General features: G+C 49.8%; 1 protein-coding gene and 1 pseudogene across 2 annotated transcripts in view; both read right to left on the reverse strand.

Moving 5' to 3' along the window:
- Nucleotides 1-9,248, reverse strand: part of LOC136663726 (adenylate cyclase type 9-like) — a 28,674-nt gene extending 19,426 nt beyond the window's left edge. For both annotated transcript variants that reach the window (XM_066640609.1, XM_066640608.1), the window contains exons 1-2: nucleotides 7,335-9,248; nucleotides 3,363-3,535 (exon numbers count right to left, since the gene is read on the reverse strand). In XM_066640609.1, the coding sequence (XP_066496706.1) occupies nucleotides 3,363-3,535; nucleotides 7,335-9,072 (1,911 nt within the window). In that variant the 5' untranslated portion in view covers nucleotides 9,073-9,248. The remainder of the gene's footprint in view (nucleotides 1-3,362; nucleotides 3,536-7,334) is intronic.
- A 5,215-nt stretch (nucleotides 9,249-14,463) lies between these two features.
- LOC136633860 (5S ribosomal RNA) lies at nucleotides 14,464-14,586 on the reverse strand (annotated as a pseudogene).
- Nucleotides 14,587-23,405: the final 8,819 nt, after the last annotated feature.

A 23,405-nucleotide genomic window follows, 5' to 3' on the forward strand; every position in this document is an offset into this window, starting at 1 on the left:
AGGAGGAAAACCAGATATCACTAAAAACTATTGCGAGTTCCTGAGGATTCCAGGAATCTTTAAAATACATTTTATTATTCACTAGATAACTACCGGCCAGTCTCCAACATCCCGTTTCTGGGCAAGGTAATTGAGCGGGTGGTGGCGGCCCAACTCCAGAGGGTCTTGGATGAAGCGGCTTATCTGGATCCTTTTCAATCTGGTTTCAGGCCTGGCTTTGGGACTTTGGCAGTCTGGAAATTGCCTTGGTCGCCTTGGTGGATGACCTAAGCCGGGGACTGGACAGGGGGAGTGCATCCCTGTTGGTCCTGCTGGACCTCTCAGCGGCTTTCGATACCATCAACCATGGTATCCTTCTGGGCCGACTGGCCGAGTGGGGAGTTGGAGGCACTGTCTTGCGGTGGTTCCGCTCCTAGTTGGAGGGTCGGTTCCAGATGGTGATGCTGGGGGATGCCTGTTCGACACCCTGGCTTTTGAGGTGTGGGGTGCTGCAGGTCTCAGTTCTGTCCCCCATGCTATTTAATATCTACATGAAACCGCTGGGAGAGGTCATCCGGGGGTTTGGAGTGGGGTGTCAATATGCTGATGACACCCAGCTCTATCTCTCCTTTCCTCCACTCCAGGGTGGCGGTTGAGGGCCTGGAGCGCTGTCTGGAAGCAGTGAGGATCTGGATGGGGGCTAACAAGCTGAAATTAAATCTGGATAAGACAGAGGCTCTCCTGGTTCGGAAATCCTCGATGCAGGTGCTGGACTATCGGCTTGCGCTGAATGGGGTTGCACTCCCTCTGAAGGAGCAGGTCTGCAGCTTGGGGGTCTACCTGGACTCGCAGCTGCTCCTGGATTCTCAGGTGGCGGATGTGGCTAGGGGGGCCTTCGCTCAGCTTCGGCTGGTGTGCCAGCTGCGGCCGTACTTGGATTGTGCAGACCTAGCCACGGTGATCCATGCCACGGTGACATCGAGGTTAGATTATTGTAATGTGCTTTACGTGGGGCTGCCCCTGAAGATGGTTCGGAAACTGCAATTAGTGCAGAATGCAGCGGCCCGTGTGGTTACTGGAGGTAGGCGGTTTGACTCTGTCAGCCCGCTTCTGCAGGGGCTACATTGGCTGCCCATTCATTTCCGGGCCCAATTCAAGGTGCTGGTTTTGACCTTTAAAGCCCTATACTGCTCTGGGCCAGGGTATCTTAGAGATCGCCCACTTCCATACAATCTGGCTCGTCCTCTTAGGTAATCAGAGAAGACCTTTTTACAAGTGCTGCCGCCTAAGGAGGTACGTGGGGCGGTGGCAAGAAATAGGGCCTTCTCAGTAGTGGCACCAACGTTATGGAACTCCCTTCCCCTTGACTTGAGAATGGCTCCCTCTCGTGAGACTTTTCAGCGAGGCCTGAAGACCCTTCTGTTTAAACAAGCCTTCTGAGTTCATGGCCTTTTTAACATCTTTTCTACATCTTTTAGTATTTTTTACTGGCCTGATTCCTTACGATCTGCTGCTATATGCTCTTTTTTACCTGACTTTTTATCTGACTACTGTTTTTATGATATCTGCTAATGTGTTATTATGTTTTTATCTGCTTGCTAAATCATGTTTTAATCTGTTTTTAACCGTTGTAAGCGCCCTGGGTCCCTTTGGGGAGAAGGGCGGGGTATAAAGTTGTTGTTGTTGTTATTGTTATTATTTATCACATGTCCTCACCCCAAACTGACAGCTGATAGCAGTTTCATATCGTATTTCCTCATCTCTCTCACAACCCCATGAAGTAAAGGTCAATTTGATTCTCACTTCACAAGAAAAACTGCCTTGCTTGCAAACTCAACCAATACAACGCAGAGCTGGAAGGTGTACCTAAGTCTCCTGGGTCCACTGGCTATGCCAAGATGGTCCCGTCACCAATATTCCCTGCCTGCTGGAACAGAACTGAAAGTGGCATGTTCTTTGTTATTTAATGCAGGCTTCCAAGTTCCTCCTCCTCACATCGTCATCACCCTTGTCTCAAATTTTAAACAGTAAACTCCTTGGAGTAGGAGGAACTTTGTTTCTTGCAAAGCATCACACACATGGGTGACTCAATTATCAACATCTCATTAAAGCAACACTAGTGATTGTAGAGTCCATAGCCAATATCAAATGCCAAGCTCCAGGAGCATGAGCTCAGCATTCTCCCCAAACAACTATATCTTCATAGCTCCCCCTTATGGCACACAGCATTAACATGAATTATAAGAACCCCAGTTTTCTCTTTTCCCCTGGGGGCTGGGGATAAGAATAAGCCCTCAGTTTGGCTGTACTTGTCATAAGAGGCGACTAAACAGCCACCGGGTAGATGGGACTCCTTAGCTTGGGAAGGCAGCTCATCTGAGAGAAGGAAAACTCTGATCTCAAACTTCCACTGCCTTGTGGCTACATCCAGTTATGGAAAAGGCTTCAGGAGTCAACCTCGAGGCAAAATTCGGAGCCGGAGTCCCTGAGGCAGTTCATGGCTGAACACAGTCACGTTCTGGCAACTCCTGCGATGCCTCTGGAACCAAATGTATTGGCTTCTGCCTTTCCACTGGACCATTTCAGCGACGCGGAGAGGGGGGATTTGCTGCATGGGTACAGTCTATCCTCCATATCTACTTTACCCAGGCTACACGCACTGGAGAGGACACTGTTCCAGAACCACTACTCAGAGCGTGATACCATGGTCTTCCAAGACTGAAGGATGCCAACCAGTTTTCTCTTGGTATCATTATGGATGACCAATTTCATAGTACTTGACAGAGTCTGCCACCACCACCGCCACGAAAGCATTTGATTGAAGCATATAACTGAAGCCCAAATCCTAACCAACTTTCCAGCACTGGCATAGCTGTGCCAATGGGACGTTTGTTGCATCCTGCAGTTGGGGGGCAATCACAGAGGTCTCCTCAAGGTAAGGGAATATTTGTTTCTTACCTCGGAGCTGCATTGCCCTTATGCCGGGGCTGGAAAGTGGGTTAGGATTGCGCCCAAAGCTGAACCAAAAAAGATTCTATTCTAGTTCTAGCTTTCTGCTTCAAACACACACAGATGCACACCCCACCCAACCCCAGGTGAACTAATACACACTTTGCAAGAGCACCAACACTACAGTTAGAAAGTGTTCCTACCATATAATAATAATAATAAACTTTATTTATATCCTGCCCTTCTCCCTAAAGGGACCCACTTTAGGGTCATATACACTTGGCAATCTTTCCCCACCATCCATTACATTTATTAATTTGAGTGAAATCAGAGTTCCTTATTCCACTCACCCATGTGTCTCAAGTTACACTCCTAAAACAAGTTTCTGGCTGAACAGCCACACTGAAATGTGGAGATGGATGTATTGGACAAACCTTGTTTTTCTCCGACGGTCTGAAACCCTTTGCTAAGTCACCAACACTCTCCACTGATGAAGCTCCCTGTAACTTGCTTCTGTCTCCAGCTTCTAAACCTGGAAGCAGAGTCTGTGAGCAGCTGCAGTGGGGCTCCTTCACTTTCAAACCAGATATCAGGTATGTTTTCAAACCTGTGAGAAAATTACAGTTAACACAACTAAAATAGTTATTCTGATGTCAACTATCAATCCTCTGGCAACAAAGATGTGTTGCTGCATCAACTCTTAACAGGTTTGTTTCTCTTGCCTGCCATTGCTTGAAAAAAAATGAAAATTTGCTATTTTCAATCTTTTTAGCTGCAACTGAATGGCTACCAGAGTTTTCTCCATGCAACCTCCATAGCAAGGCTGACCAACTCTCAGCTGCCAGGCCACATCCCTTGGTCTTGCTTTTATGGCAGCCTGGAGATGATTAATTATAGATTATATACATATACACATTTAGTACATTAACTAAGGCCCAATCCGTTCCAATTTTCCAGCACTGATGCAGTCACCCCAACAGGGTGTGTGCTGCATCCTATGCTGAGGGTGCAGTCACAGAGACTTCCTCAAGGTAGGGGAACATTTGCTCCCTTACTATAGGGCTGCATTGGTGCTGGACAGCTGGATAGGACTGGGCTCTAAGAACGTTCACAACAGAAGAACAATAACTGTTTTCAACACACTAGTTTTGCAGTATTTGCAGTTGTGGAACTGCTAATTGATGCTGTGTCTATCTCTGTCAGCGAGAGTGACCCAGACATGCAGTCTTTTTATCCAGGAGGACGACGGTGGTGCATGATGGTGGGTGGAGATGGGGAGAAATTGAGGAGGGGTGGGGGCTGCATAGCTATAATGCTCATTGGGTCAGTCAAAATTTGTTGTTTTTTGACTAAATGATCAGGTACTGTATAACACAAAAGTTACCACACACACTAGTAAATAATGAATGTTGATAGGAAGATACAGAAAGGTTCTGTATTCAGAGCCTTATGTTGCCCAGAAAAGGGAGTGTCTCACAGATACATAGATATAAAAAAGTCATATTTTTTGATGCATATTTAACTGTAAAGTAACTGCTGTGAACAGTGTGACAGCTATACACTTCATATTATGGAGCCATGTAATTCTAGTATAAGGATTAAATATGAAAACAGACTAGCCTTGTTATTCTATGGCAGAGGTTTCTAAACTTTTTTGACAGGCATCTCCCCCGACCTACTGGGCCATTGGTTGCAGCTCTCCATTAGGGCTACCATCCTATTTGACGTATATGATAATGGGTATTTTGCGAGGATGCCACGGCTCCCATGGCTGATCTGTGGCTCCCCAGGAAGCCACAACTCTCAGTTTTTGAAGCAATGTTCTATGGTATACACTTAGAGTGTGTACTGCCTGTACACACTCAGGCAGCTAATGAGTCAACAATCAGCACAGGCTTTCCTCAATGACAAGGTTACCCTAACAGCAACTTCATCCAACTTGACTGAATCAACTCTAATTTGCAGTCCAAAAGAATTCATATAGAGATAACCAAATGCATACAGCCTTCAATCTGGTACAAAGAAAGGCAAGTTTATTCAACTACTTCATTACTTGTTCTAATTTTCCATAGCCTTTTCAATATCAACACTAGAGAGCACTCAACTGAAAAATTGACAAGTTTGCTCAAGGATGATTTTACAGGCTCCTTTGTGTTTTTCAACTTCAGGGCCCATCCATTACTCACCCATACACATATTTCACTGCCTCCCCCCAATATGCTCTGTTCGTGCCTACAATTAAAAAAAACACAAACAGACCCCTGAATATGAATGAAGACAATGTCTCAAACATTTCCTTTTTTATTACCTTCTGCTCTGTCTCATCTGCTCTCTCCTGGATCATAAATTGGGTGAGGTACAAAGAAACCAAAACAGAACATTTCAATTATTTGATTGTTCTTTGAAAATAATCATATATATATATATATATATATATATTTTTAAGTTTCACAATCTGGACAACCATTAATTTGAAATATATACTGAAACAACATATTCGATCTTCTTCCCAAAAGCAATTAAATGTTTGTAAAACTGCTTTCAAGAACAAGTTCAATTCTTATGCACCTGAAACCAACAGATGCTTTCTTCATAACTCAGATTCTGACTGCTGCAACTTACTATCAGACTACAAAACATTAAACAGTATTTTCCTGCAAATCTGAAGATACAAAAGCTGCCTCCTACTGCGTCAGAACTTGGTCCGTCTAGGTTCAAAGCACTGTCACACTGATTGACAATGGCTCTCCAGGACTTCAGACATAGAAGAATCCTGCTCAGCACCACCTGGAGATGCTGGAGGTGGAACGTGGAACCTTCAGCATTCAAAGTCAGAGCTCTACTGCTGAACAAAAGCCCACCCTCAATCTAGGAGTGAGACAGAGAGGAACAAAAAGAAAAACTGCTTTAGATGTTGGCAACTTGACAAAACATTTTTTGAATCTTTTTTCTAAAAGCTAATAAATCACCTGCATCTTCAGCCGTGTTGAGACTATAAAGTATATAGTAAGTTGGATAATGTCGTACAGGGCTCATGAGGGGGGTACAGAGGGTAATTTATATTTGGGCCCAGGGTCAAAAGGGAGCCCAGCAGTCAAAGGAGGGGGCTCAGAAATTTCCGGGGATCTTATATTTTCCAATCTCACCTAGACTCGCTGCTAGTGCAGGATGCTGGGGGTGCTACCACAGGCATGTGGTAGCAGCAGCTGCTGCTGCAAGACATAAGCGCCTGGCCAAGGAATGCATACATGACATTCCTTTACACAGTGTCACATCTGGGAGGAAACTGGCCTAATATAGTAACTCTAGCTTGTGGATCAGCTTACCAGAAAGGAGTGTATAGGAGCTCGGGGACACAGCTGCAGGACAACAGCTGCTGCAGAAGTTTTGGTACACACCGGACACTTTCCATTCTTGTGAAAGCCTAAATACAACGGTGCTAACTTTCTGCAATGATTTTATATATTATAAAGATTTTAGAAATACTTGGGAGTGTGTGTTTGGTTTTCCATATTACTATATCTAGCTGCTGATGCCATGTGGGTAGGTAGACCTGGGCTCTGCATTGGAAGTCCAGCAAGCCTGGGCTGCAAAGACTATTCCAGCTATCACTACCCTCCCTCACCCTGTTTTACCCCCTCCCCTCCCCCTTTGGGCAGGGGACCAAAAGAAACTTTGTACCCTCTGATGTAATTCCTCTCAGAGGCCCTGATGCCATAAACTGTAAAATAGTTGGCAGTTCGTTAAAATTTCATGCTTAATAACATTACCTTTTAAAGTGTTAATTCTGAAGCCAGGAAACACTGCAACCAACCAGGCAGGCAATCTCAAAAGCACTGAGCAGAACCCAGAGTTCCTCTTCATCTGGAGCACATCTTTCCAAACCCTGGCCCATGGACCAGATTCGGTGTTCGGGAGAGTCTTCCCCCCCTTGAGCGGCACTTACCATTCCACCGTGCTGCGGCTCTTCTGAGCACCAAATCTGGAAGACGTGATGTTCTGGGCAGTTGCATCTATGGTTCAATGACCCAGCAGACATTGAACCTGGATTTCCGAGCAGAAGCAGCTGCCCAAAGTGTTGCACTGTCCAGATCTGGTGCCCAGAAGAGCCAGTGTGGCAGAACAGTAAGCACCGTTCACGCCGTGAAGGATTTCCCGGTGTGCAGCAGTCTTCAGTCTGGAGACCACTGATTGGAGTAAGAAGCTCTGGATACTACCCATTATCTGTCACACCTCTTCAGAGAGTCATGAAGGACAGTGACCAAACTCAACCATCAAATGGTAGGTTATTATGAAAGAAAAAGACCACACCTCTTAACTTACTCAGATTAGCATGCCAGAAGCTTCAGTCCATTAACTGAAGCAAGCCCATTAACTTTAAGCAAGGTAGAAGTAAACACAAGTACCTTTCAACTGGTCTGCTACCACACTCTGGCCAACACGCTCAGTCACCTTTCCATCCTCCATTTCATAGCGATCGTCCAAGTATTTCGCAGTAGCCTCTGAAATATGGACCTTCCCAGCCACACCCAGCTGCTCCATTAGGTTGGCCAAGTTGACATCATTGGACCACACATCAAATTTAAACCTCCTCATCCCCAAAATCCCGCACAGGACCGTCCCGGTGTGGACACCAACCCGCATGTTCACCATCTCCTTCTTCTCCTGACAGAACTGCTCAATGGCTTTAATCATGCCCAAGCCCATCTCAATGCAGCAGTAAGCGTGATCCTCCCGGGGCTCAGGACACCCAGCCACGCAGTAGTAACAGTCCCCTAAAGTACTGATCTTCTCACATTTCGTGTCCTCACACAGGTGGTCAAAACGACCAAAGAGATCGTTCAAAAGTCCCACCAATGCGTGCGCGGACTTGTTAGCACTCATTTTGGTGAAGCCTACAATATCGGCGAACAGAATACTGACTGGTTCTATCTGCTGCATTTTAAAAGGGCGGAATATGATGGGGTTCTTCTGGATGGAAGGCTTCTTCTTTCTGCTTTTGGGGCTCGAGGTGGAGTGCCGTTTTACCGAGTTCTCGCTCTCATCGTCACCCGGCTTCATCAGGTCGTCAGCGATGATCCTGGGCATGACTGAGTGGATCATCCTCTCCTTCAGGGCCTTCTCCACCTCCAGGTCTTTGCCGTGCATGATGGACTGCCCCACCTTCAGGAACGTGCTCCTGGAGCGGACTTCGGACATGATGAACAGGTGTATGCCCGTGGCATGGATGCAGAGGTGGAGCAGGGCCCTGCTGAGCAGCTCCCAGGGGACGGCGCGTGACCCGAACGGGGCAAAGCAGGCCTCGTCGCGGAAGTGGTAGCCGAGAGTCTCAAAGAGAATGGAGTAAGAGAGCCCAAGGAAGAGGCTCAGGTAGAGGGGCAGGTGCATCACCGTGTAGAGAAGCAGGAGCACCTCGACACACATGGAGAAGCTGCCCACTTGGGACAAGCAGGTGGTGGCGACAGGGCGCACAGCGTCTGCGAAGGGTGCCACGGTGGCGTTGGTGCCGGCGGCCATGAAGGGTGCCAGGGCGGCAGCAGGGCGGCTGAGCCCCTGGAACTGGGGCGCCAGGGTGAGGGCGAAAGTGGCCAGGGTGAGGGCCAGCGAGGCGCCCACTGTGTGCCTCCCATAGGCGCGGGTGAAGGTGAAGAGCAGGGCAGCCAGGCAGAGCAGCAGGAAGACCAGGGCGGGCGCCAGGAGGGGGGCCGCCCAGCCGGGGCCCCCCCGCCGCAGGCCCAGGTAGGCACCCCACAGCAGCCCCGCGGCGCCCAGGTAGGAGAGGGCGTAGCGGAAGCGGCGCCGGGTCTGCGGGAAGCAGCGCTCCAGGCAGGCCTCCTCCAGGTTGCTCGAGTCGAACTGCGGGCTCCACCAGCGGGAGGAGGCCCGCTCGAAGAGCTGCGGGAGGCAGCGCTGCGGGCCCCGCCGCGAGCCCAGGCCCAGGCCGAACAGGCCCAGCCCGCCGCCCTCGTCCGGGACCCGGCGGGGCCTGCAGGGCGGCGGGGAGTCCCGCGCGAGCACGCGCACCGTCACGCTGCCGCCGCCTCCGCTCGCGTCGCAGCTCACGCGCGTGCCCCGGGGCCGCAGCAGCTGCGCCGGGGACGGGGTGGGGGAGGGGAGGGAGGAGGAGGGCGAGGGGGCGGCCATGGCGGCCCCGCCCTCTCTAGGCGCGCCGCCGCCCCCGCGCCCCCGGTCGCCGCCCCCGCTCGCGCTCCGGTTCGGGCTCCGCCGCGCCCCGCCGCATCGCTCCGCGCCTCACGCCGGGCGCGTCGCCCGTCTGTCCCGAGTCGCCTCACAGGAGCGAGCCAGGCGGCGGCTGTCAGTGAGGCGCGCGCGGGGCGGCTCTGCGCATGCGCGCTGTGCGGGGGAGGGAACGGCAGGACACTCGCCTCAGTGAGAGGCGCGCGCGGCTGTTTTGCGCAGGCGCGCTGTCACTGGGGGCGCGCGGCTGTTGTGCGCAGGCGCTGTGGTGGAGTGGAACGGCTCTCAGCCGGTTGTCGCTGAGGCGCTGTTGTGCGCATGCGCACTGTGGGAAACGGACAGGCCACTCAGTGAAGCGCGCGGGGCTGCTCTACGCAGGCGCGCTGTGGCGGAGAACGGCCAAGCCCCTCTCCTCAGTGGGCGCGTAGCCTGGACGCAGGAGGAGGAGCCTCCTCTTTTCCCCTACTGCGCAAGCGCAAGTCGTCGCGGTCCAGAGACACACGGGGTTTCCCCAACAGGGGATCTTCCCCCATTGGCTTTGTCGGCTGTCAATCATGTCTTTTGGCACTAAACGCCCGCCCCTCTGTATAAGGGCCTTTCATGGAGTGGCGCCCAGTAGTGGGCGTGGCCGAGGGTCAGCCTATGCTATGCAGGTGGAGGTAGAAGCAGGGAGGTGCTGTGGGTGGGGAGGCAGGTGAGGCAGTACCTCCCCTCCGGAGTCCTTCAGAAAGCACCACCAATGTGTGAGGCGCACAAGCACGCACAACCCACACAATGAGTTCGAAAATGCACAAATAGCATCCACACTATGTATGTGGCTTGTGTGTGCTTGCGCACCTCACACAGTGGCGGTGCTTTCGATAGGACTCCAGTGGGGAGGCACTGCCTCACCTGCCTCCCCACCCACCACACGTCTCTGCTTCTACATGTAACTGCCTAGTACCAAATCTCAGGAAAGACTGTGCAGAACACACAATTTACACAAAGGCGCTTTTCAAAGGACTCCGGTGGGTGGGGAGGCTCTGCCTCACCGGCATCCCCTACCTCACCAGGCACTGCACGTTCCTGCTTCTTTGTACACCTGCCTAGTATCAAATCTCAGGAAAGGTGGGCACTTCTCAGCTGTGACGAGAGATTGTGTGGAACACACAATTTACGCAAAGGTGCTTTTTGAAGGACTCCGGTGGGTGGGGAGGCTCTGCCTCTCCACCCACCACACGTCCTTCCTTCTATATACACCTGCCTAGTACCAAATCTCAGGAAAGACTGTGGCGACACACAATTTACACAAAGGTGCTTTTCGAAGGACTCCGGTGGGTGGGGAGGCTCTGCCTCACCTGCCTCCCCACCCACCATGTGTCTGCTTCTATGTACTCCTGCCTAGTACCAATCTCAGGAAAGGTGGGCACTTCTCAGCTCTGAGGGAAGATTGTGTGGGACACACAATTTACACAAAGGCGCTTTTCAAAGGACTCAGGTGGGTTTGGAGGCTCTGCCTCACCTGCATCCCCTACCTTCCCACCCACTGCACGTCCCTGCTTCTTTGTACACCTGCCTAGTATCAAATTTCAGGAAAGATGGGCACTTCTCAGCTCTGATGGGAGATTGTGTGGGACACACAATTTACACAAGGGTGCAAGAGGGGAGTGGAGAAAGAGCCTGTCAGGGATGCTTAAGAGTCTGTTCTGCTGGTCCTTACAGCATCAACTCAGCATCGTTCAACTTGGTGGAAAAGTCCCACTTGGTCAAGAAGAGGGAAGGGAGGTGGAGGAAGGAATCTGTGCATGTGTTGTAGCTTCAAAGCGCACTATTAAGCTGAAAGCATTGTACTGTTTTGCTTTTGTCAAGATCTGGGTCCGAGCCAGGGACCTACAGCCCTCCCTGGTGCCAAGTATCTCCAACAAGCCTCCTCTCGCTTTCTAGACTGCCATCAAGAACCGAGCAACTGTTGGCATGTGTTGTGTGCTTGTCTCAAATCCCCCAGCCATATTGCATGAAATACCTCACTGCTATTAATAACTGCCCCTGGACTCGCTTTCCTCTCATTAGAGCTAATTAAGCGCTGCCGGAGAGGTGGTAAATTATTCAATGGGGAAGAGGTGCGCACAGGTTGCACTGTGGCACTGTGAAGCTGAGCACAGGTCAGGGAGCAATTAAGCATCTGTTGTGACAGGCAGTGGGAGGCTTGCGCCTGACCTTGTGGTTCTCCCTAACCTCTCTCCTGCTCTCATTATCTACATTGGACACAGTTGCTGTAGCATGTTTTTAGCCTTGCGTTCTGTTATCTCTTCCTGCCTCACACTCCCCATCTTTGGCTCTCATGCTGCGTTCTCTCCTGCAGTCACGGAATGTTCTTCTGATTCTCTCTTTTTCCTCAAAAGCCAGCTGTCACTCTTGCAGCTTGCAGAGTGCACTCTTGCACTCTTGCAGAGAGTTGAAGCCCATGCATAAGAATGCAGCGTGGACTCAGAACATGTCTTGGCATCACTGTGCTCCCCCCCATTCATGCCACCATAAACTATGCGCTTGCCCAGACGTTTGTTAAAGGCACGTTAAAGGGCACATGTGGATGACACTAGAAATCATAAACCACATGGCTCAGAAGAACTTCTGCATGTTTTCTTCATCACCGTTGATCTTCAGTCTCCAGCTTTGCTGGCTGAAACACTGAGATCACTGGGAGGCACTGGGAGAATTCTGAAAAATAACCAGTTCAACCAGCTGCTCAAGCTGCTCTGGCACCTTACGAACTGCCCATTCAGCCATGACTTGGCATATATACTGTAACATATCAAGCCAACTGAAAGTAGTCGCTCTGATGTGCCACCACTCTCTATGGGAAAGCCTGTAAAAATAAGACACCCTGTATGAGTTCTAGACACATCTGAAAATGATATTCTTCACATATGGTGGTCAGAAGCCGCCATTCAGTGGTTCTCAAACTGTGGTCCATGGCCCATCATTGGGTCAATTTTTGATGTTTCGCAGAACAGAATAGATTAGGTTATGTCAGTATTTCTCATTGTTTGTCCTCTGCTGTACCACTTCACATCCTTGATGAAGACTCGCAGTGACAGTCCGGGACATTTTATCACCTATGATAGAACGCAGGGCTGTTGGACGTCCCCCTCCTCACTTTATAGCAACACTCTGATTGGAGGACTGTGTGGAGTTTCTAGTGGCAGCCAAGAATGAACCTAGAATATGGGCTCCTGTCATAACATCAACCACTTGAACCTTTTAAAACCACTTTAAAGAAAGAGACAAAACTAAGCCGACTGCTTCAGGAATGTGCAACTTTCCTGAATGTTTGTTGGTGTCCTATCAAGATGGCGTGTGACGGGAGGTGTGTGACTGCTGAAACTAACACAGTTTTGCAGACAGCCTTCCTTGCCGCACACCAGCTCCACCTCCATGAAGACAAGAAGCACATCTGGTGACTACTATGGGATTGCCACCCATTGGCAGCAAAAGAGAGGGACTGAAATTGAGCACTTGAGCCCAGCAGAGTCAAGAGGAGGAATCTCTGCAATACCCTGTTGTGGTCTACCCACTTCCTAACTGCGACTTGAATGCTCTTCCCTAATAACTTCCTCCCTCCTCCTTCTCGCTGCAGAGGGGAAGTCCCTTTGCTAATCTCATCAACACTCAAACCACAGTTATCATCCAGCGAAACTCAGAATGCAGCTTCAAAGAGATTTTCGTCTTATTATTGTCTCCACTTATAACAACACCTGTTAATTATTAAAGAACAGTATTTCAGATTTGAAAAGCTTTGAGCTTGAAAATCCAAAGACACACAGTGTGTTTACAGTGTCATCTTTAAGAAAAGAGTTGCCCCCAAGCCAGGTCTTGGCCCCCAAGCCAGGTCTTCTCCCTCCCTATGCTCTTGAAAACACTTCCATTGTACCAGCCCTCCATCTCTTCAAAGCAAGCCCTGCTTGTCTCCACATGTGCGCAGTGGTGGTGTCAAGGATCAGCCCATGTCCATCAGACAACCCACTCTAGGCCAGTCCCTCAGATACTGGCAGCAATGCCCACTGAGCCACCAGGAGCAGGCTTTTATAAATGGTAAACAAAATAAACAAAATACCCTGTTGATGAAACTCATTAGGCAGGTTCAGTCATGTGTATTCACCTGTTTGCTGGAGCCCAGATTATTTCAGCTACCAGGTCCAAGACTCCCGGTCAACAACAGAGGCAAAACACCAAGGAATGGGGTTGGAAAAGTTCAGAATTTATTAGAATGGCTGATGCACATGGTCTCTCCAAATACAGTTTATTATTGTGAACCGCTACCTGGAAACACATCACAGCTATGTCATTCCTTTAAATGTATCTGTCCAAAAGAAGCACACGTCGTGGGTTTTGGTGATTTAGCCAAACGGAGAGGTGCGCAGGCTTCATCCCCACAAGGTCAACAGCCCACAAAGATGCATATTCCCAAGACTGAGAAGAGCCACCAGATAGGCTGGTAATATGAGGAACCCGCTCCTCTGGCAGCTTCTCAGACTGTGCCAGTTTAAGCAGGCTCCAGACTGCTACAGCCGTGTGCTCAGAGGGGTGACGGTTCCCCCAGAGTGGGTGCATGATGATGCCAGGCCCGAGAGATACCCTTCTTCGCTTTCAGTGCCAGTGCCTCCACTGTTTCCGAGAGAGTTGCCAGGCCACGGTAAAGTGGCGCCAGCACTACTCAGAAGAGAACCTAGATGCCAATTATGAAAGGTGAAGGAGGACAAGACCAAGGCCTGGGAGCTCAGGGTGGGGCAGTCATCAGGCACCAAGAGGACCCCTGGGCAGCAGGACTGCCACAGAGAACTCCCCTCCCCATCTCAGCCCAGCAAACTGTATGCTCTGCATCTCTGGTGCCAGTGACAGTGGGGTCATTCGCTATACCGAGATGCTAGTGGCATTCCAGCTCTTACTATGTCTCAGCATGCAGGCATCCAGCGGTAGACAAGGCCCCCCGTGCCTATGGATTTGGCACAGTCTGGCCATTGCATCTAATCAGTCAACTAAGTGCAGACTTCTAAGCAAGCTGCTAAGAGAATAACTGGCATAAGCAACTCAGTCTCACTGTACAAGACCAGCAGGGTTTTGCTGCTGAAGCGGAGAAGAAGCAAGAAAGATGAATGAAAATGAGAAAGGCCAAGAGCCGAAGGAGGGCAGGGGAAACACAAAAGAGGAAGAGGAGACAGAGGCAACGGGGGACACGGTCCCACTTGCTGGGTCACTCTGTTTTCCCGGAGGACAATACAGAATCATTGAAGGGAAGCAGCTGCAGCATCGTGGTGGAGACATGGTTGGCAACCTTCAGTCTGGAAAGACTATGGTATAAGCCTACAGCACCTGGTATTCCCAGGCGGTCTCCCATCCAAGTACTAACCAGGCCTGACCCTGCTTAGCTTCCGAGATCAGACAAGATCGGGAGATAGTGTTCAGTATAGGGAGATGGTTGGCAACCTTCACTCTAGAAAGACTATGGTATAAGCCTACAGCACCTGGTATTCCCAGGCGGTCTCCCATCCAAGTACTAACCAGGCCTGACTCTGCTTAGCTTCCGAGATCAGACATGGAAAGACTATGGTATAAGCCTACAGCACCCGGTATTCCCAGGCGGTCTCCCATCCAAGTACTAACCAGGCCTGACTCTGCTTAGCTTCCGAGATCAGACGAGATCGGGCATGCGCAAAAGATGGCGAAACAGAGAGTTTGGTTAGAGAAAGCACTGTGTAGTGGGAAGCAGCCAGTGGGAAGAGAAAGCAGAAGGAAGGAAGCTAAGCAACAAAAGAAGAATGGAGGGGGGGAATAAATAGATGAGGAGGAGGAGGAGGCGGTTCAGCAACTCGAGGACACGCCGGGGCTTCACTCTGCATTGACTCATCTCTGCACTATTCTGGATACCAGTTCCATGATGCTTGTGTGCTGGCTTAACTGCCTTCATTCCTTTGCCATGCCCAGATCATATCTCTCCTCCACCAGCAATTGCTTTCCTAGCACAATGGGCCAAATGCTGTCCATTTACAAGGTATATCCCCTGTTCCCCCCCTCCCTCATATTCTTTGCACTCCTGGCAGCTGTGCATCCCCCTCCCCATCATGGAGCAGCTCTCACCTTAATCTCCTGGGTTCTTTTTCAAGCCTTATTCTTTTAAAACCAAGTGATCCTTTTAGGGTTTTGTGACAACTTCCTTTTCCCAACAAGGGCTTGGTGCCAGACTGCCTTTGCCCTTCTCTGGACTCTCTCTGCAAAACTTTGTCTGCCTCTCTTCCTTGACAAATAGTTGACCGATCAAGCCAGCATGTCACCTTCATATCTGCCTTTCCCAGGGTGCTTCCTTTTGCCTCTTTTGGCCCTTCCTGCGTCAGGGTGAATAATGCCTATAAGCATATCCTAGCAAGTCCTTCCCATCCGACTGGCTGGAAGTCGTCCTGGCTGGTCCCCTCTGCAGGCTGAAGGTATCCCAACACGGTCTCAGGCTTGGGCATCCCTGTTTGCCACTTGCCACCCACTGCAAAAGTCCCCTCAGGTCCTCGGGTGGCGCTCAGCTATGCTAGCAAAGTGGGCTGCCCCTCCTTTGCCACATACAAGCAAGCGGTTACAGCTGAGCACAGTGTTAGGTGATGCAGGGAGGCAGAGGAACAACGGCAAAGTTAAAGCAGATCAGACATGGTCTTTTGAAGGAGGGTAGCACCGGCCCAGTTTTTAACCTGCGGCAAGAAGCCTGGAAGAGCAGAAGGAATGGGGCACTGAGAGGGGGTCCAAAAATACTTTGCCCACAGCATAAGAAAGAATGCAACTCAACCCCACAATGCACTGAGCCCTAACAAAGGAAGTGCGGCAGGCTTGCTGCAACCTGTTCCTCTGTCTGCACACACAAGGCACCCTCCACACCGAACAGGCCCCCCCCCCCAAAAGGCATGATTCAAAATGGCATTTGTTGGAACTGTTTGGGTGTCCACCTGTGCTGAAAAATTCTTTTTCTGAGCCAACCTGCTAAGGGAGCAAAAAATGCATAAATAAAGGAAAGCACTGCATGTACAGATTGGGTTGAGCCCAGAGAAAAGGCAGGCAGGGGTTGGGTTCGATCTGCTTGAGGCAGGGACAACGGATTCACAGGGGCAGCTGAAGTGAGGGTTGGCCAACAGAGAGCAGGTGCTGGTGGCCCCCAGTTCCAGTAAGAAAGCTTGGGTGCAAGCAATTAATTATGTGGTCCTCAACCCCATGTAGAACAGCCAGGATGCTGCACAAACATATCATTCGTCAAGAGGGGCAATGCTTGCGCCGGTGTTGGCTGCCCAGCCTCTCTTACCCTCTCTCAGCACTCTAAGGCTTCCTGTCCTCCTACCCTCCTCCCTGTGTGGTTAACCTACACAAGGACCAGGCAACTTCCCCTCCAGACACAGCTTTCCCTTTTACAGCTTTATACATGGCCTCCTAGCTAAAATAGCAATGACTAGATAACAAAAGTCAGGAATTCACAGTGTTTTATTCTCTTCTCTAGGCCCAACCAACCTCCCTGCCATTGCTGCCAGTGAGTGACTCCAAGTCCTCATTGTGTATTGGCTCTTCTCAACGTGGCATTTGAAGGGTTTACAAACCTTGGCTTCTTGGACAGGTAAGACATAAGCTCATTCACCAAGAGGAACACAGAAGTGGTTACATTAAGCAGCCTGTTAATGTTTCTTATAACGGTTCTTTGGAGTTTCGCCACAGCCGGTCGTGTCGCAGGAGAGGACACTGGGCTTCTTCCCGAGGCCAATGCTCCCCAAGAGGTCCGGCAGCTCGTGCGTGATGGCCCTCTCTATCTTCTCCAGGAAACACCCTCCCATGTAGGAACACTGCTGAGCAAGGAGCTTGAAGGTGTTGATGGGGTTGATCCCAAAGAAGTCCTTGTAGGCCTCACGATTGGGGAGGTCGAACTTGCTGACGTTGGTCTTGGCCAGGATCGACTTGAAGATGTAGAACTTATCTGGATCCTCCACAATGTCCTTGAACACCAGCTCTCCATCACTGAAGAAGGTCATTTTATCCTTGTAAGTCTGCAGGTAGCGATCAACGAGCAGCGCATGGATGCGGACCCGGATGGCATGCTGGCGGATGAATGCAATCTTGTTCTCCATCCTGTTTTCGATCACCTGGTTGAGGTCTTCCAGGAGGGAGATCTCTTCTTTCAGGAAAAGTTCCTTATGGGTATCAGGCTGGTAATCCATAGGCCAGAAGGAGCTGACATAGACCCTCGGGGGCTCCGTAACATTGATCAACGGAGCCAGGCTCCAGAACAGAGCTCCGTAGACACGCATGAGCTCCTGGGTGGCTAGGCTGTCCGCTTTGTTCAGGATGATCCTGATCTGAGACTCGCGGCCCTTCAACTGGCGGAAAAGCATCTCCAGCTCCAGCCCCACATCCAATTTTGTGGGGTCAAACACTACGAAGATGAGGTCGGCCCTGTCGATGAACCACTGGCAGACGTCATTGAATGGGTAACCTGCAGGAGAGGGGGAAGAGCATTAGGGTGGAGGCCAATGGAGCCCAGCAACCAAGCCTGGCAGCCTAAGATTTGCATCACTAGGAACTTGTGCTTCTTAATACCTAGCACTGAACCTGCAAGAGTCACTACCTGGGTGGACAGTTGGATTGCAAGGGTGACATCAAAGTGCAAAAACCGAATAGGCAGCGCAATGATATGGCTAAACCTTGATCTCCCCATGGATGCATATTACAACAAAGGTCCAAACTTCGGTTAATATCATGTGACCGTTGACAATCCCAAATAAATCTTGTTAACAGTGGTGTGGTGGTAGTTTCTGAAGTGCAAGAGCTTGTCAAGATACCCCCCCCCCATCGCCACTAAGACTAAACAACAACCAAATCAACAACAAATTCCTGCTTTTTTATTCCTACACTGAAATTTATTATCCTCCATTTAACAATCTAGCTCATTTCATTCCAAACTCTTGGTTGCCATTGTTTAAAAAAAAACAAATGCATTAAAACTGAAAAAAAAGGAATTTTTAAATTTCCCAGGTAAATAAAAAAGGTATATTAGAATGCTAGCTGTTGCATGTTTACTCAGAAGTAAGTGACACTGTGTCTAATAGAAATTATTCTCAGGTCAAACTGCAGCCTTAATGAAATGTGAGCTTCCTACTCTCAGGCAGTTCATGAGTTCATGAGTCATTTACATAAGTAAAGCTGCCCTTAGGCAAGTTTCTCAGTTTGCCTCTAAATAAGCCTGATGCATCCTCATCTAAAATCCTTTGAAAACATGTTCAAAAGCAGCACCTGAATGCTCCTGCTGAGGACATCATTGACATCACCTCTCCTGTTGGAGGAGAAACCTGGCCACTCTGCTCCTCCCTGCTCCCCCTCCCTGATTACATCCCTGGTTGTGAATGCCTGAAAACTCAGGTGGTGACCAGCCAGGGCCAGCTTTAAGCCAATTACACCAATTGTTCCCAATCGGGCTCCACGCCTAAGGGGCTCCTTGTGCTAGCTAGAGTAATCTTTTTTTTTATTTTTTTTTTTAAAACAAAAATAAGATTAATATTTTTACTAAATCATTTCACAGTCACTAGAACAAGTGGTTTTGTTGCAACATGTATGCAATTTTATATTTCAGTAATGCTGTGGAACCAATCTCTTTGCTCACCATCTGTCTGACTGCCCAGTCCTAATCAACTCTCCAGTGCAGGTGCAACCACAGTGCAGACCTGAGGCAAGGGAACAAACTTTCCCTTACCTTGAGGAGGCCTCCGTGACTTCCCCACCACCGCACAGTGCATGTCCCCTTTGGCACAGCTGCATGGTTGCTGGAAAGTTGGTTAGGATTGGGCTGTGGGCCAGCCAGGGACCATCTCTGGCCATTCTTCCGCTTTTGCTCTACACATCCGTTTCCCATCCAAGTACTAACCAGGCCTGACTCTGCTTAGTTTCCAAAAGGCATCTGCATCCCCTTCTTGGGATTTTCTTCAGTTTGTTTCTTAGAAATGGTGTGGGGTGTGTGCATAAACATTTTTGTACAGAGACATCAAAAATGAGGGTTGGTGGTGAGGAACAGACCTTGAGACACTGCTGGGCAATTGCTTAATCACAAGGGATTGGTAGTAGACAGCCCAATCCTATCCACACTTTCCTGGGAGTAGGTGCCATTGACTCTGATGGGACTTACTTTTCAGTAGACAGGTGTAGACTAGGGCTGAGAGTCACTGGAGCTAAGGAAAATATCTGCCACAGTTTGGGCACAATCGTAACCAGGTCTACTCAGAAGTAAGTCCTATTTTGTTCAATGGGGCTTACTCTCAGAAAAGTGTGGTTAGGATTGCAGCCTCAATCTGGTTCACAATAAAAATGTGAAAACGATGCATGACTCATTTGTTTTATAGATCACTCTTTGAAATGTACTTATTGATATCAAATTTGTGGAACGACAAACTCTGCTTTCCACTTCATATTTCGGGAGGAGAAAATTTGATTTAAATCCTGCAAATTCCTGAGTGGTTATTTATAGTTGCATTACCAAAGTGGTTTTTTGTTTTGTTTCATTTATAGTACAAGTATTAATACCGAGCAATAAAAACAGACAATAAGTGACTGTGAAAAAAGCCAAGGCTTGGAGCTCAGCCCTGTCTTGAAATGAGCAGAGTTTGGTCCTTTAGCCAAATGAGTGATGAAGATGGTCATTGCATGAAATGATTAAGGACAGGGAATATTTGATCTGGTCTAAATCAGTGGTCTTCAACCTTTTTTTGCGCCATGACCCCAATAAATAAAGTACAAGACTGGGGACCCACCACTGATCTCGCACCTCTCCCGGGACCTGATTTACCCAACCCCTGCCCTTGTTGCCGCACACTCCCCATCCCCGTCTGTCCCCTCTCCCCCTAACTCTTATGTCTTTACAACATCCCTGTAAGGTAGCAGCTTGAGCAGGGCCAAGCTTAGGAACTGTGGGGCAAGATAGCAAGAACTCAGTTTTGATAAAGGCAGTACCATTATTGGATGGGATCCAAGTCCTCCCTTGTACAGGCTTTGAAAGGCTGCCATGACCCCCAAAATGAGGCTGCATGACCCTGTTAGAGATAATTGGGCAAAACACAGAGATAGCAGAAGTGCAAACCGGCAGCTGCAGTGTGTGGTGCTCAGAGCACAGGGAAGGACGCCAAAAAAAGGAGGCAAGACCCAGGGAAGTACCAGCACCAGAGTCTGTTTACCGGCAGTATTTACAAGTAGAAGGCAGTTCCAGAAATCGGCAAGCAGAGGCAGTCCAGCAAACGGTCCAAATAGTCAGCAAATCAGGTATGAGTCCAGCAGAGATTCATGCAGCAACTCACTCCTACAACTCACACAGTGGAGTGTGCTTGTTGGACATTTATACTCCTGTCAGCCAATGGGAAAGGCCATGACCTCATCTCTGAGGAATGTCATTGCATCATCCTGGGTGGGGATTGCACAGCTTTTCCCATCTCTCCTTGTTCTGTGCAATGACTCAGCACTTTGCCCTGATTGGCCCTTGCCCCATTGTCTGACAGGTATGCTTACACAGCAGCAGTCTGGTAGGCCTGCCTTATCCAGCTACCAAACTGCCTTACTGTATGGCCCAGCTGGGGCCATGACCAACAGGTTGATCTAAATTACTTAAGCCTTATGGGTGGGGAAAAAGGAAGCTCCTTTGGTCTATGCTTGCTTTATCCACTGTGATGTTCATTGTTTAACAATATATTGTGAACAGCAAGGATCTCAATTGCTGCCCTCAGTGACTGATTTCATAGTGGGAACACAACCGGTCAGAGCAGACCCCCCTCCTGGTCCCTGTGATGCTACACTCCCACCCCTCTGAAAGTGCAAGGTGCAAAGCGGCATTACCTCGTTCCTGTTGCTTCCGGTTTTCAATTATCCCGGGGGTGTCCACAAAGGTAACTCTCTCCAAAAGCTTGTGAGGAACCTCAATTCCAATCAGCTTCTCTAGAAAGTTCTGCCCAAACTTCTCAAGAGGCGAGAAGGAGCGGGCGCTGTCCGCGGCCATCACGATGCCTTCGATGGTCTTGAGCTTGGGGCCGTGCATGATGACTGTGAACTCTGAGGTGGTGGGCTCAGCGCCTGTCCAAGGAGGAGGGAGACAGAGACTGGGTGACCGGAGACCCCAAGGAGTGCTGCTAGGAGCAGTCAGCAGGAAAGGCATGCACAAGTGTGTCGCTTTCAAAGCCTGACATTCATGGTGCAGAGGAATCCAGTGGTCCCTTCAAGAATAGTCTTAGCAGCATTCGGACCAGCCAAGCCAAATGGATTCACCCTTTGCTTGGTGCTGATGGCTGCACCTTCAAGACACATTCTAGGTAGCATTAAGGAGTTTTTGATTAAGCTGACCGACCATTAATCAGCTTTCATGGCCCTCATCTTCCACTATGCCCACACTTCTCTGCTCTGCATGACGGAAACCTGGGACCCTAACACTGCTGGCTTGGACCACAAAGGGGTCAGTATGGAGCAGAAGCTGGAGACAAGCTGTCCTGCTCCACCGGCCATGCTTGTTGCAGTTTCCAGGGCTGTGTTGGGATAAGGAACATTTCGCTCCAAGATCACAGGTGCCCAACGCATCTTGTGTGTAAAAGGAACCCACAGCACTCTGCTTGATTCATTCCACTCAGAAACGTTATTTCAACAGAGGGTTTAATTCAGAAAATTTAATGGGCTGGGCTGGGGGAATCAAAGCGTTTGGAAGCAGGGGCGGGAGGTGAAAAAGAAAAAGGTTGCTCCTGAGCAAGTTAATTGGCTCCCTGCAGGGAAGGCAGAAAGGCCAACTTGCTATCAGCCACCTGCGCTGGGGAAGCTGGCACTACAGGAAGCCTCCAAGGCTGTACTCTGTGCCCTTGTGTGCCAGAGGGGCAGAGCACACAGTATCCAGAGAGGAGGGGGGGATGGGGTTGAGCTGGAAGCTGGCATCCAAAGCGCGGCAGGCAGCAGTCCTCGGTTGACCAGACACAGGCCAAGCTCCCAGTATTCACATCAGACCTGGTCAATCAAGAAGACAACACAAACTACAGGGAGCAACATGGCATGTCACTTCCCTCCTGCTCACGGAGAGGGCTGCGTGGGGAGCTTGGGCACACACCGTTCCAGGCAGCAGACTTTGCTCTTGGGATGCCCGGCTCCAGCTGTGAACCCTCCAGGATTCTATATCCCTCTCCGGGCAACTACTGAAAGCAAGACAGCCTGCTTGGATTCCTGACATTGTGTCTTGTTGGGGGAAAAAAAATATCTCCAAGAATATCTCCAGTTAGCTATCTGAGCTGCGGCAGAAGGGTCAAGCCAGAGCCTGGTGCCTGGAACCAACAGCGAGGGCAGACTTCGCCATAAGGCACAAGGGATTACCAGGGAGATGCACTACCTGTATACAGCTGGTAGGGAGTGTTGTCCAGCCCCAAGAGGTAGTTGATCATGGTGGATTTGCCCACACTCCAGGGTCCCAGGAATAGCACCATCGGCTTGGAAGTGATCTCTCCATCTGCAAAGGGAAGGGAAGGGCACGTCCTGTCTCAGGCACTTTCCTCTGAGCCTCTCCAAGAGGAGGAGGTCCCTAGATATTTATCTGGACAAGCTCACAAGGCTCCAGCCTCGCTAGCCATTCACAGGGGCAATGCAGCCAGGGAAGGTGGGGTGGCAGAATACAGACACAAGCCCCCCCATCCCGCCCGCTCTCAGCCATGTCAGTTTCCCACCGCCTGTAGTTACGGTTGTCCTCTTTAGCACTGCCAGTCCCCAGCCATAGCTGCCACTGTGCCCTGCTCTGTGTTCCTCTCAACCTCAAGTATTTTTAAGGCTCCGTCTTTGCACACTCCCATAGCAAACACTGAAAATGCACGTTTTAGCAGTGTGTGCAGAAGCCACAGGCTGGAGCTTCCTGGACGGCGTGACATGTGAACATCACACAGAAATATTTGTACAGGAAACTGATGGTGTGTATGTGCAATTGAGCCAAACATGAGAGTTGATCAATAAGAATGACACTTAGCATTTGAGTCGCACTTTCTGAGTGAGAAATGTGCTTGCGTGTGTTCTTGGGAGGCCTTTCCACTTGCCTTCTTCCCTTTCAGGCAATAGCGTAGCTAGAGAGGGTGGAAAGCACTAAGCACGGCATGCAAGTGATCCCTCCCCTTCGGAGATATTCTGGTTGGGGGGAGCAAAATGGAGGCATACGCCTTGACTGCCCATAAGAACATAAGAACAGCCCCACTGGATCAGGCCATAGGCCCATCTAGTCCAGCTTCCTGTATCTCACA

The sequence above is a fragment of the Tiliqua scincoides genome, chromosome 13, assembly GCF_035046505.1.
Source record: "Tiliqua scincoides isolate rTilSci1 chromosome 13, rTilSci1.hap2, whole genome shotgun sequence".
NCBI lineage: Eukaryota > Metazoa > Chordata > Lepidosauria > Squamata > Scincidae > Tiliqua > Tiliqua scincoides.